The sequence below is a fragment of the Primulina huaijiensis genome, chromosome 3 (genome assembly GCF_012295235.1).
Source record: "Primulina huaijiensis isolate GDHJ02 chromosome 3, ASM1229523v2, whole genome shotgun sequence".
NCBI classification, from domain to species: domain Eukaryota; kingdom Viridiplantae; phylum Streptophyta; class Magnoliopsida; order Lamiales; family Gesneriaceae; genus Primulina; species Primulina huaijiensis.
The window spans coordinates 7,382,282-7,395,006 of record NC_133308.1 but is presented as its reverse complement, the minus strand read 5'-3'; the positions used below and the strand labels follow the sequence as shown (position 1 = coordinate 7,395,006).

The following is a 12,725-nucleotide window of genomic DNA, read 5'->3' as shown; positions in this document are numbered from 1 at the left end:
TTTGTAGAAGACCTATTTGAAAAAAAAATCTTCTGTGGAATAGAAATTGTAGGAGCAAAGAAACTCGCCGAAAATTCTATTACATGACTCATGTGAGAAGATGATCAAAAAGCATCTGCCCAGAATACCGAACCAACAGTAAAGGCTTTCGACCCAAAACGGGCCGAAAGCATCTTGCGGAGACAAGACAAGTGGTGAGAGACCACACAAAAAACAATTTCTTCAGAGACCATATAAAAGCAGAAGATTCCCCAAAAAAGATAAAGCTGACATATGATCCAACTACTTCATTAGTGGAGGATGAACCACTACTAAAATATGTTTCCACTAAATAATGGAAGATGGATTATTCAACCACCCATAAACACAAACCACTAACTAGTGGTTGAAAGGACCATCAATCACAAGATGTTGTCAGTCACAACTGGCAGAATAATTCACAAGATTTAAAATCGAGATTTCAAATCCACCAAGGTTTCTACAAATACCTAGGCAGAAGAAAGATGAAGACATCATTCAACCTCTTCATGTTGCAGCGATGTGGTTAGGCTGTGAGAAACAGTTTGTTAACTCCAATAAAAAAGGTAAACTGTTCAATTTATTTTACGAAATCATGATGAGCCATTAAAAAATTAATCAAGGTACATAGGACGTAAACTTTGTGTAGCTGTATGTCTTTAGGCTATATGTCTTTAAGAACATGTTCGATAGAGATAACAACGCCACATACCAAAATTAAAAAGCTCACGAATGATTTGCAACATTTTAAACAAAAGTAGAAGGTTTAAACTAACTTTTAAGTTTTAAAGAAGGAGAGAATAAAACCTAAATGAAACTAAAGTTTAGATTTTCATTTACAATTTGCCATTGATGTGGGTTCAAAAGAAAATTTATTTTAAAACGGTAAAAGAGTAAAAATAAATTAATTAAAAAGGGAAGGTTATATTTCGGTCAAATGGTGGATGTTAGTTCCTTAAATATTCCCTTGCGTCAGCCAACTCGATTTCTCTCAGAAAAAATGCAGGCAATTTCCAGGCGATTGGGGCACCAATCCATCAAGCAGTCGCCCGCTTCAGTTTCCTCTTTTAGATCTCTCTGTCCGCTTTCCGATCAATGTAATCGTTCTCTCACCACTTACATAAAGCAACACACACGCTTAACCGCAGGTTTTAGACGAAAATGCATTTTTTGTGGTGTTTTGAGCAGATTATGGAGTGGAGAATCCAAGATTTGCTTCATCTCTTACCACCAAAGGCGTGGGGCATCTGGTTCGCAAGGGCACTGGAGGCAGATCATCTGTCAGGTTATTTTCATTTTCAGAGCCCTAATTTTGCATTAAATTTGTTTGAAAATTGTTCTGTGGTTTCGAGTTTATGGAATTAGTTATTCCCATTTCATTCACTTGCTAATTGTTTTCGCTGTTGTGTGTATTATACAATCTTTAGATGTAACTCTTATTTATTCCAGCTCTTTGCATCTACGATTTCATTTTTTATTGTTTTATTTTCTTATGTCTTCTCAATGGCTACAAAAATGCTAGTTACTTAATCTAATGTCTGCAATGGTAATTGTGTTTTAAGTTATATTATTGCTAGTTGAAGTTGGGAATTTTGTTGCCTGGCAGTGGTATAGTCGCGACTGTATTTGGAGCGACAGGGTTTCTTGGACGATATGTGGTGCAACAGCTTGGTGAGTTGCCTGTTAATCTGCATAGTTTTTTTGAGCTGGAATTCTGTAAATTTGTGCTAAAGTTCATTGTGTTATAACCAAGCTCAACTTCTTATGTTGTTTTATCCGTGTTTCACCTACTCCTCTCCTTAGCAAAGATGGGTTCTCAAGTATTAGTTCCATTTCGAGGTTCTGAGGATTCCCATCGCCACCTTAAATTGATGGGCGATTTGGGTCAGGTGAATTCATGCATGGACTTTACCCTGTGTGTTTAAGTTGTTGCCATTTTCTACTTGCAAAACCTATGACTTGGTGTTCTTCAAATTTCTCATCTGCAGATTGTTCCTATGAAATACAATCCCAGAGATGAAAGTTCCATTAAGGCAGTGATGGCAAAGGCTAATGTTGTTATTAATCTTATTGGTAAGATGCTATTGCCACACAGATATTGTGAAAAAATGTTGCCTGCAAGTGCTTTATGTTGTAAATGGTCTGCAAACAGGAAGGGAGTATGAGACCAGAAATTATAGTTTTGAGGAAGTGAACCATCATATGGCTGAACAGCTTGCTGTGGTGTGTTTCTGTTACCCTTTATGTTTTCTGCTTTGATATTTCTGGCTTCAATACATGAATCATGGTTGTTCCAAGGTGCAAACAACATAGTCTCTCATATATCTTTATCTGATTGATAATACGATGTACTGATAGATTCATCCTGTATGCACAGATTGCCAAGGAACATGGTGGCATATTGAGATATATTCAAGTTTCTTGCTTGGGGGCATCTCCCTCATCCCCTTCTAGAATGTGTAGAGCTAAAGCAGCTGCTGAAGAAGCTATTTTACGAGAACTGCCAGAGGTAGTTATATGTTAACTTAATTTTGTTCATGCTCCACATGGTGCTTAATTTTCTATTATTAATGCTTTACAGTGAGTTCTTTGCTGCTGCACTGTATTCATTCAAGTTTTCACGATATCCATTAATCATTTCTTCCATCGATATATTTTGGCTCCGAAAAAATTCAGCGGATGACCACAAGTCTTGCTATCCCTTATGAACTTTGGATTCTGAATTTCTGGTTAATATTTACTTTATGTTCTTTACTTAATACCTTTCTCAAATCTGACTTTGAGAGAAATTCGACATTCTGTCTGGTTCTCTTTCATTTTATGAGCAACTTTGACCGCCATGACATTGGCAAATTTTGGACAGTGAGATGATATGTGCTCTAATATACCTGGATGCCAGATGTCTACATGATTTCATGTCATACATTTATTTCATAAAAAACTGAGCGACCTTTGACCGTCTCAGTAAGTTAAAACTATTTATCATGATGACATTTACGCTACAAAGTAGGAAATCTTGAAATTGAAACCTTGGTTCTTCCAAGACGTACTATCTCGAAGTCTCTAAGTTTGACTAACTGTTACTTTTCTAAGTTAAGACATGATTCTCTGTCGATTTGTCAAGAAGTATGTGTGCTAACAATGAGCAAGATGATTAGATTTTTCATCACGAGCTAGTGCTAATCTTATTTGCGGTTAGATTTTTAGCTCGGAATGGGACATTTTGATTGACGTAATCTTATTTGCTTTGATAAATCTACTTATCTATTCTCAGGCCACAGTAATGAAACCTGCTGTAATGATTGGCACAGAGGACCGGATTTTAAATCCGTGGGCGCATTTTGCTAAAAAATACGGCTTTCTCCCCCTGATGGGAGATGGATCAACCAAGTATGACTTCTGACTGTTAAATTAATTGCATGTTTTTTAGTTGTTGTGGAGTGGGACATATTTCTTACTATCATGCGTATTCAGAGTTCAGCCTGTATATGTTATTGATGTTGCTTCGGCAATTGTTGCCGCCTTAAAAGATGACGGTGCCAGCATGGGAAAAGTTTATGAACTTGGTGGACCAGAGATTTTTACCACACGTCAACTAGTAAATCCTTCAGCTACTCTCTCTCCCCTTCCTCTCTCTCTCTCGCTCTCTCTCTCTCTCTCTCTCTCTCTCTCTCTCTCTCTCTCGTCATCTCCATTCATATCTCTCTTGCTCACCCTCCAAAACTATTTAGTAATTTCAATCCCATTTTATTATTTTTTGGAAGTTGTGAGAATTTATTCTGACTTTTGTATAGGCAGAACTTATGTTTGACGTGATTCGTGAATATTCTCGCTATGTGAAGATTCCTTTCTCTATTGCCAAGGCAAGTCCCACTTCTTGTGCATGTGCAAACATCTGTTTGTCTGTAATCTTTAAGCCCTGTCTTCTGTTAAAACTAAGCATGTTTCTTTTGCCATTAAAGTGTTCATTTTCATGTTTACGTGGACATGCTTTCTGGTTGCTGCTATGATGGTTAAGAAATTTCACCTCCGGTCTTCATGGTTTCAGGCTATGGCAACACCTCGAGAAGTTTTGCTCAAGAAAGTTCCAGTCCCGATGCCCACACCCTCTATATTCAATTTGGACCTGATTGAAGCCTTTTCTGTTGATACTGTCGTGTCTGAAAATGGTATGGCACATTATTCAAGGATCCTATAGCTTCATTGGTTTTCTTTTCATTGGAAAAGTTTGATTTCCTATGATTTCAGCCCCCTTTTTCTGTACATAAATTTACCTCTCAATTTTATGGTTTTCCAGCTTTAACGTTTGAGGATCTTGGTCTCACACCTTGTAAACTGAAGGGATATCCAGTTGAGTTTCTTATATCTTATCGTAAAGGTGGCCCACAATATGGTTCAACAGTTAGCGAGAAAGTTACACCACAACCATGGTCTTGATTTATATCAGTTCTTTATTTAATCTGAACTCTTTTGAATCTGCTTGGGAGATTTGAGCTGAACTCTGTGACAACGCCACCTGTTATGGTGCCTTGATGGATAATATGAATTGTTCGTAGATTTACTTTCTTACAACTGATGTTATTGTTGGTTAAGTCGGTCTGTTCGACCTTCAAAACAAGGTTGAAATTGTCTGTTTTCTTTGGGACAGACTTGGTGTAATAAACATAAGAACTCTTCATGATTCCGTCATTGTATAATGCCGAAAATTGACATCACTTCTAGTGAAAAAGAGGTAAAAGGTTTTTTAGCGAAGTATACAGAGGATGCATTGTGTTTGCAGTTGGAGGCTGTTTTTTCTGGCATTACTTTCTTCAATGATCAAATATGGAATGAGTCGACCTATTGTTTTGTTGTAGATACTATACTAAACCATAAATTATATATATATATATATACACACACTTTGTTAGGGATAGATGAAGAAAAATAAATTATTTGTTTGGCCTACCAATTAACTTTTTATGTTATAGATCTAACGACATTGGGGTAAAATAAATTTATGTTTATAACTCAAAGATTTAATTACGAGAGAAAAAAATTTAAATTTGAAGTTCAAATATAATAGATTTATAAAAAAGTTATTGGGGGCAGTTTTGAATTTTTTTAGTGACATACGTATGCTGAATTTGTACTTTTAACTGAATTTGTATTGCTCTAATGGACAATTAATTATTGATAAAATAAATTTATAACTTAACTATTTAAGATAAAATTAAATGTTAATAATTATATTATGAGAGAAAAAATTTGAAATTTCAAATATAAATATAATAGTGTATAAAGTTTTAAAACACATTCAGATAAGTGATTAAATGGAGATAATGTCAAGTTAAAATATGATTTCAATTAAAAATGTATCATACGTACGTTACTTTAGAATTCAAACACGACTCAATCAATCAATCGAGAATTATTATCTTATCTTCATTTTTTCAAACCTTCTTCGCTGCCTCAACACAAATCAGTTTTTGTGCAAATCCTAGAAAACTTCAACATCAATTGATAGAACGTTACACAAGATCACCTCAAGTTCCATATTGCAGATTAATTCCTTTCGACACAAGCTAAAATAAATTTTCATCTTCAGGTAACACTCATGCAAAATTATATAAATTTCGTATTGCTTTTCGGAACATTTCGTGTTCACAATCTTGATTTTGATGTTAACAAAATTTGTTATTGTGTTTCTAACATATTTACTCAAGTGTGAAGTTATTAACAAAATAAGCAAACTGAAACTGAATTCTGCACAAACTGAATTTCTGACAAGTTTCGGTATTTTGATGATATCTCTCATCTGGATGATTCAAATGACAATCCGCCAACTTGGCTGATAAGAAAATTCAATTTGGAACAAGTCGTATTCATGTCAGTTGGGCAAATTCATATGTTATCAAGGTTTAACTGATCGCTGAATTACTGAAACTGATTGCACGAAAACAACAATCACTTGGATTTGAGCAGTTGCGGTATTTTGATCATATCTCTCAGATCGATTATCGAAATGAAGTGATTCAATATGCGTTGCAAAGATAAGACGATGATCTACAAATCATCTTCAGAAGTCAAAGTCTGAATCGAATCGTAAGATGCTGATAAATGACGATGAAACTACTGGTTCTGCCCAAACTGAAATCAGCTAGGCAGATTTCAACTGACCAACTAAACTGAACTGAACCAGCTGCTGCTGACCAACTGAAATGAACTGAACCACCAGTTGAACTGAACCAACTGAAGACCAGTTGAACTAGATCAGTTGAACTGAACAAGACCAACTGAACCAGCTGAACTGAACCAAACCAGCAGCTGACCAACTGAACTGAACTGAACTGAACCAGCTGCTAACCAGTTGAACTGAACTACCAGTTGAGTTGACCAAAGTTGATTAGTCGAGAAAATGTCCAGCAAGGCGAATTTGACTGTTGCAATTTCAGAAACAGTACAGAAACTTTTCAAACGGTCATAATCTTGTATCTAACGTATATATCATTGTTGGGGCTTATAAATACAACATCTTGAAAATCAAACAAGAGCTTTTAAAGAGGATTCAAAGCATGGGCAGTTAGCATGAAGAAATCTGCTAGTTAAGAGCACAAGCCCTTGTGTAAGGATACATTTGAGATGTACACTGTAAATGATAAATTCTTCACACACAATCACTCACACATATACAAGAGAGTTAACCTTCAAATATTAGATGAGTGAGTCTTCACACGAAGACATTAAAGATTGTGTTTGTAGTCTTAGCATAAGAGATGTTAAACATTATGCGGATTATGAGGTTGCGGCCTACAATCGAGAGTGTGCTAGGAGTTTCAATTAGGAAAGAGATAAGTCCTAAGTTGAAATGTGTTTGTACAAAGTGTTGTATAAATCAAAATGTTCTAGTGGATCCTTCCCAAGGGGAAGAAGGGGTGACGTAGGAGTTGTTAATGTCCGAACATCCATAAACAAATTCGTGTCGATTTCTTTATTGCATTTACTTATCATTTTCATAGTTTTAAAGATGCATTGTTGAAGCATTTTATGTGTTCTTCAAATACCAAATTATTGCATACCAAGTGTTTGATAAAATGCTTCAAATACCAAATTACTGCATACCAAAACAAAATGTTTAATCGATTTCTACGAAGGATTATTTCGAGTGTCTTCCGCTTGGTTTGAAAATCAAATTCGATTTAATTCATCGGTGTTCAAATTTTCAAGAACGAGCTATTGTAGCTTTTAGAAGTAAATATTTTTCAAAGAGTTTATTCACCTTCCTCTAAATTCTTTCACAATCCTAACATTGCTCTCAATATTTATTTCGGTCAACACTATGGAACGTCTAAAACATTATATTAGTCTACTGAAGATATAACATTTCAAAGTATAAAACATATTTCTTTTAGTTTGTGGGAGGGATTATGAAGTATCCGGCATATTTAAAAAATTCTTGAAAAATCTTTGAAGTTGATTTATAGGACATCAATTTTAGGTTGAGATACATCCATACCTGCATAAAAATATATGTGAAAAATAATTTTAAAATTTTTTGTAGCAAAATATTAATAAAGAGTTCCCCAATTTTGGATCTTAAATATAAAACATTTTCAAGTACAAGATCATATTTATGAGTTGGTTGATGTAATGGATAGAAAAGAAGCATTATCATCATATTCTAAGAGGTATTTCATATACTCTAGATTGTTTAGTTCAAATTTTTTATATCATTCTTTATATATAAATTTGTTTATTTCATTTAGTACTTAATATGATAGATAATTTTATTGAAGGTTCTTACCATTCATCTTCATCCATCTTTATCCAAACAGTATGTTGTTTGGCGTGATGTCTAGAAATATAGCAACTTCTTCATGATAAAATGCAATATGAATGTGAAAATTCTTTAAAAAATTTATTTGATTTATCGATACAACCTATGCTTATAAGTTATATCCTATTATAATTTCCTAAACTTTATACAATTTAAAGATGAGATGAAAAAGAATAACACATAAAGTTCAAGAAAAATATATAAGAGCTTATCAGTTCAGGAGCGTCGAAAATATATTGATAAAGTTTTGAAAAATCAGAATAAAAGAAAAGTTGTTAGATTTTCATCCTACCACATCTCAAAAAACACACAAACAAAATGTAATAGTTGCTCAAAGCTTTAAGACATCTAGGTATCTTTCAAGACATTTGTTATCAAATGTGAAATTTATATTAAATATAATAATATATTAAATATATATTTGTCATTTATCAATTATTTTAATTATTTGTTTATTATTGTGGTTAGATGGATCAAGACATGAGTCGACATTGTTTCAGCGACATGAGGTACATCCGGTGCATATTTGTTGTTATTGTGGTGCTAAGAAATTTCAATTCGAGTCTCCAAATTTTTGTTGCGATAATGACAAGATAAAACTCACAGCCACAGAGGTGTCAACTGATATGATCAATTTATTTACTGACTATGAATCAACAGAAGCTATGCAATTTCTGAAAAATATGCGAGCTTACAATAGTATTTTTGTCTTCACTTCATTGGACGTTAAGATTGATAAAGAACTAGCTTTGTCGAGCCAAGAGGTTTACATTTTTAAAATCTTAAGCCAAATATTTCACAACCTTCCGTCTTTAGTGCATAACGAAGGTTGACCTTCTCATTTCAAATTATATTTCTGAGATATTCATGATGAACTAAATAATAGAATGAATGTAATGGACAACACTCAGATTAATGAAGATACTATGAAAGTATTGATGAAAGTCATGAGAAATAACCCTTATCCGGAATTGTTGCGGAGGGTAAATGAATTCAGAAGCCCTTGCAAAATCTCAACAAATCAGGTAATTCAATAAAAAAACATCTCAAACCATATCGACGAAAATAGAAGTGCAACAAAATAAGTTCAAGCTTCCAATTCTTGGAGCAAGAAAATAATTGAGACTCAAAATATGGAAGATGGAAATGAAAATGCACAAATTAATATTGAAGATGATGATAATATTGTTACTTTTATAAAACGAAAAAACATCAAACAAAGCCCTAAGTCCTAGTCTCGAAGCCAACAAAACAAACAAAAATTAACCGGTAATGTCAAATGAATTACACAAATCCTGATTGAAAATGAAAACAAGATTTCTTATTTCACAAAGAGAAAGAGGCAAGTCAAAAGTAGAAATGATACACAAACAGTGTCATTTGTGAATATCAAGTAAGAAAAACTTTGAACATATCATAAATTATTGCAATATGCTTTTTTATTTTTTTTTATTTATGTCCAAAATTACAATTTATCTCTTAATAAATGTTTGTTTATATATTTTTTAAACATTTATTATTTTGATTGACTGATTATGTATCACAATCGCCACTGCATATAATTATCTTGGGCAATAATCAACATGATATCACGTGCGACACACATGCTACTTCCTAGTTTCTATAAAAGCCAGGATGATGAGCAAATTTTTTGTATTGTGATTTTATTGTATTGCCCAAAAACTATGTATTGTTTGTATTAATTGTATGAACATTGGTGGAAAAGCATATAAAATTTAGGGCCAAATTTGCGATATTGAATTTGAAGAAGTCAATGTATTGCTTATTAATTTAATTAGTGCTTTTATTTTTTTGAACTCATTAAACACTTGAGGATCATAGTATTGTTTTTATTTTTTTAATAGAAAATTACAACATAAGAAACTTTGAAAATAATGTTACGCAAAAATTGAATTAATATTTGATAATAAAATATATTAGACAAATAGCATTTTTTTAATTAAATAATTCTTAGAAAAAATATTAAAAGAATAGATTTTTTAATACAAAAATATATTTTTTATTAAAAATATTAAAAAAATTTTAAAAATTATATTTATCTATTATATTTATAAAAGTGTAAAAAGAATGACAACATTTTTCATTGTAAATTTTCTCTACTATCCCCTTAAATTGTGCATTGTTGGATTAATTCCATGGAATTTTTCTACACAATTTTTGAGAAATATAATAACAATGATACAATAAAAATGAATATAATTTTTTATAATAAAAATACATTTTGTTTTATCTATATCTATATAAAAATGTGGATAATGAGCTCTGTTTTCCAACTGTCAAAAGATAAAAATGATAATATTATCAATACAAATCCAAAAACTCGCACTACCACAAAAATGACTTTTCGCAGCGCGTAACTTACCTTTCCGCGGCGCACATCGTACGCTGCACAACTGAAAGCTGTTGAAAGTTCAAGATTATCCGCGGCGTGCAGGAGCGCGCCGCAGATACTGTTATTCGCGGCGTGCACACGCTCGCCGCGGATACTGTTATCCGCGGCGCACATACGCATGCCGTTAATTGTATTATCCACAGTATGCGATTGCGTGCCGTGAATACTCTTATCGGATACTCTTATCCGCGGCATGCAAATGCACGCCGTTAATACTACTATCCGCGACGTGCATTTAATGCACGCCGTTGTTCTGCAGACATAGGTTATTAACAGCTTGCCTTTATGGCACGCTGCGGATAGTATAAAATATTACTATCCGCAGCGTGCTTTTAATGCACGCCGTTGTTGTATAGGTTATTAACAGCAGACATAAATGCACGCTGCGGATAGTGTATAATATTAACAGCACACATAAAAGCACGCTACGGATATTACTATCCGCAGCATGCGTTTAATACACGCCGTTATTTCTGTCAAGTTCAACAATATTAACAGCGCACATATGGTGCATGCCGTTAAAAGTAGTATTCGCAGCATGTTTTTAATGCACGCTGTTGATGATGTACTGCGGAAAAGCATTTTTTTATTGTTGTAAAAGCAAAAATGAAATATCAAAATTTTATATTTATTCCACATAATATATAATTAATTAGTAGTTTAATTATTTCACCAAATATATAATTAATATTCTAACAAATTATAATGAATTATCGCTATAATATACATTGTTTGTAATAATTTATATCATTTTAAGAATAAAATATAACTCATATGTTAATTTTCTCAAATAATCCATTTTTATACTACCTTTAAATGTTTTATGCCTTTTATTTTCCCTCTACACGTTATTTTATGATTTTAATGCAATTTTGTAATTATATTTTTAATATAGTTTCTACTTAAGTAATAAATTATAGTATCACAAGAAGATATATGACACAATAATTATATATATAATAGTAGAATAACATGATAGGTATATAATGATATGAAGTTTAATACTAACATATTTTATGGTTTTTTAACTAAGAATTAAAAGTAAAGAGTTTAAAAATTATTTTGGAGAATTTATATCAATAATTATGAATGTTAATATATTAAGAATATCATAAAATATGAATATCTTAGAAGAATTCATAGAGTTTAGCTATAATAATAAATTTAAAGATTTTAGTAGCACTTTTAAAAAAATTATATATCAGAAAAATTTATAAATTCAATAAAAAAAATTAGTAGTATTTGAGAAGTTGCAGCCTAAGGCTTTGGGCACAGATTCTAACGAAATTTGCCATGTTCAAAGGGAGACTAAAGAAGTGACACATAAGAACGAAGCTATGAAGAAGAACAGAAAATCAATAAACGAAAACATAACTAGCTCTCGGTTTGCTTCAGGAATTAGGGGGCGTGGTGATGTACAAAAGAAACCCCATAAATCAATCAAGCTACAATCAGCTAAAGAGAAGAACAAGGTGAAAAAACAGGGAAAGAAAGCTACGGAAGAAGGTGACATTGATTCCTACAATATTAAACCAAAGTTATGATTGGGATGTTCTATGAAAAGTCAACTCTCCACCCAATTACTCTTTTATGTCCTCTGAACTCTGATATGTAAATTCACACAACTTGGTCCGATAACAACACGATAATCCACAAAAGATCGACTCATCAATCAAATTCATTCAGAAAAAAATGACCACTATAATCCTAAAATACAGAATACCGTCAGAATCACATCAAATACACAAGCCAATCGCAAAACCCAGTCCAAAAATCACGCAAAAGTTGAAACAAGAAACAATCTTACACACAAATACAACCAACAAAAGAGAAATTGAGACAGATTTTAAGAACCCATACCAGGAAGAGCTCGAGAAGAATGTGTTGAGGTATAAAAGAGATATACGGGTGAAGTTGTTAAGTGCAGAGTCAATGGCAAGTGAGAGAAGTGTGGACGGGTTTCTCATTCATCTATCTACATGAATCGTTCCTTCTTCCTGTTGTTGCTCGTTCTCTCCAATTGTTATCATTCATTGCTGGACATCATATTATTACAAAATCAGAAAATACACCCGTACTACAAGCACACTCGTACAAACAAGCACACCCATGAACAAGCACACCCGTATTACATAAACAAGCACACCTGCAGGGACGACGATTGAGGATTTGGCGATGAACGATGGGAAAAAGAGAAGAAGATTGAATCTGCAGGAACGATGGGGACAATAGAGGAAGATGGAGGGTTTTGATCGGAGAAAAAAGAGAGGCGCGATTATTTGGGGATTTGGCGCCTTCTCAATTGTAAAGTATTAATTTTATTGCTAATACTCACAGCATGCATTGTGCGTCGTAAATATAATTTTTTACAGCGTACCCAATGCACGCCGTTGAAACAAAAGACTTTAACAGCACACTTTCCGGTACGTCGTTGATAGATATATTTACAGCGTTTTTGTTCTGCACGTCGTGGTTAGT

The 12,725-nt window shown here is 33.2% G+C and overlaps 1 protein-coding gene and 1 long non-coding RNA gene across 2 annotated transcripts; one reads left to right on the top strand and one right to left on the bottom strand.

Annotated features, from left to right (window-relative positions):
* The first annotated feature begins 963 nt into the window (after positions 1–963).
* LOC140973438 (NADH dehydrogenase [ubiquinone] 1 alpha subcomplex subunit 9, mitochondrial) lies at positions 964–4,770 on the top strand. The gene is made up of 12 exons (XM_073436220.1): positions 964–1,115; positions 1,207–1,303; positions 1,625–1,689; positions 1,822–1,907; positions 2,007–2,091; positions 2,171–2,241; positions 2,396–2,527; positions 3,293–3,408; positions 3,493–3,616; positions 3,813–3,881; positions 4,067–4,187; positions 4,316–4,770. The coding sequence occupies exons 1-12, from the start codon at positions 1,019–1,021 to the stop codon at positions 4,453–4,455; spliced, it is 1,203 nt and encodes a 400-aa protein (XP_073292321.1). The 5' UTR covers positions 964–1,018; the 3' UTR covers positions 4,456–4,770.
* Positions 4,771–11,585: 6,815 nt separating this feature from the next.
* LOC140972161 (uncharacterized) lies at positions 11,586–12,725 on the bottom strand. Its single transcript, XR_012174444.1, has 2 exons — positions 12,386–12,725; positions 11,586–12,283 (listed from the first exon to the last, which is right to left on the bottom strand). It is a non-coding gene; the product is annotated as an uncharacterized lncRNA (long non-coding RNA).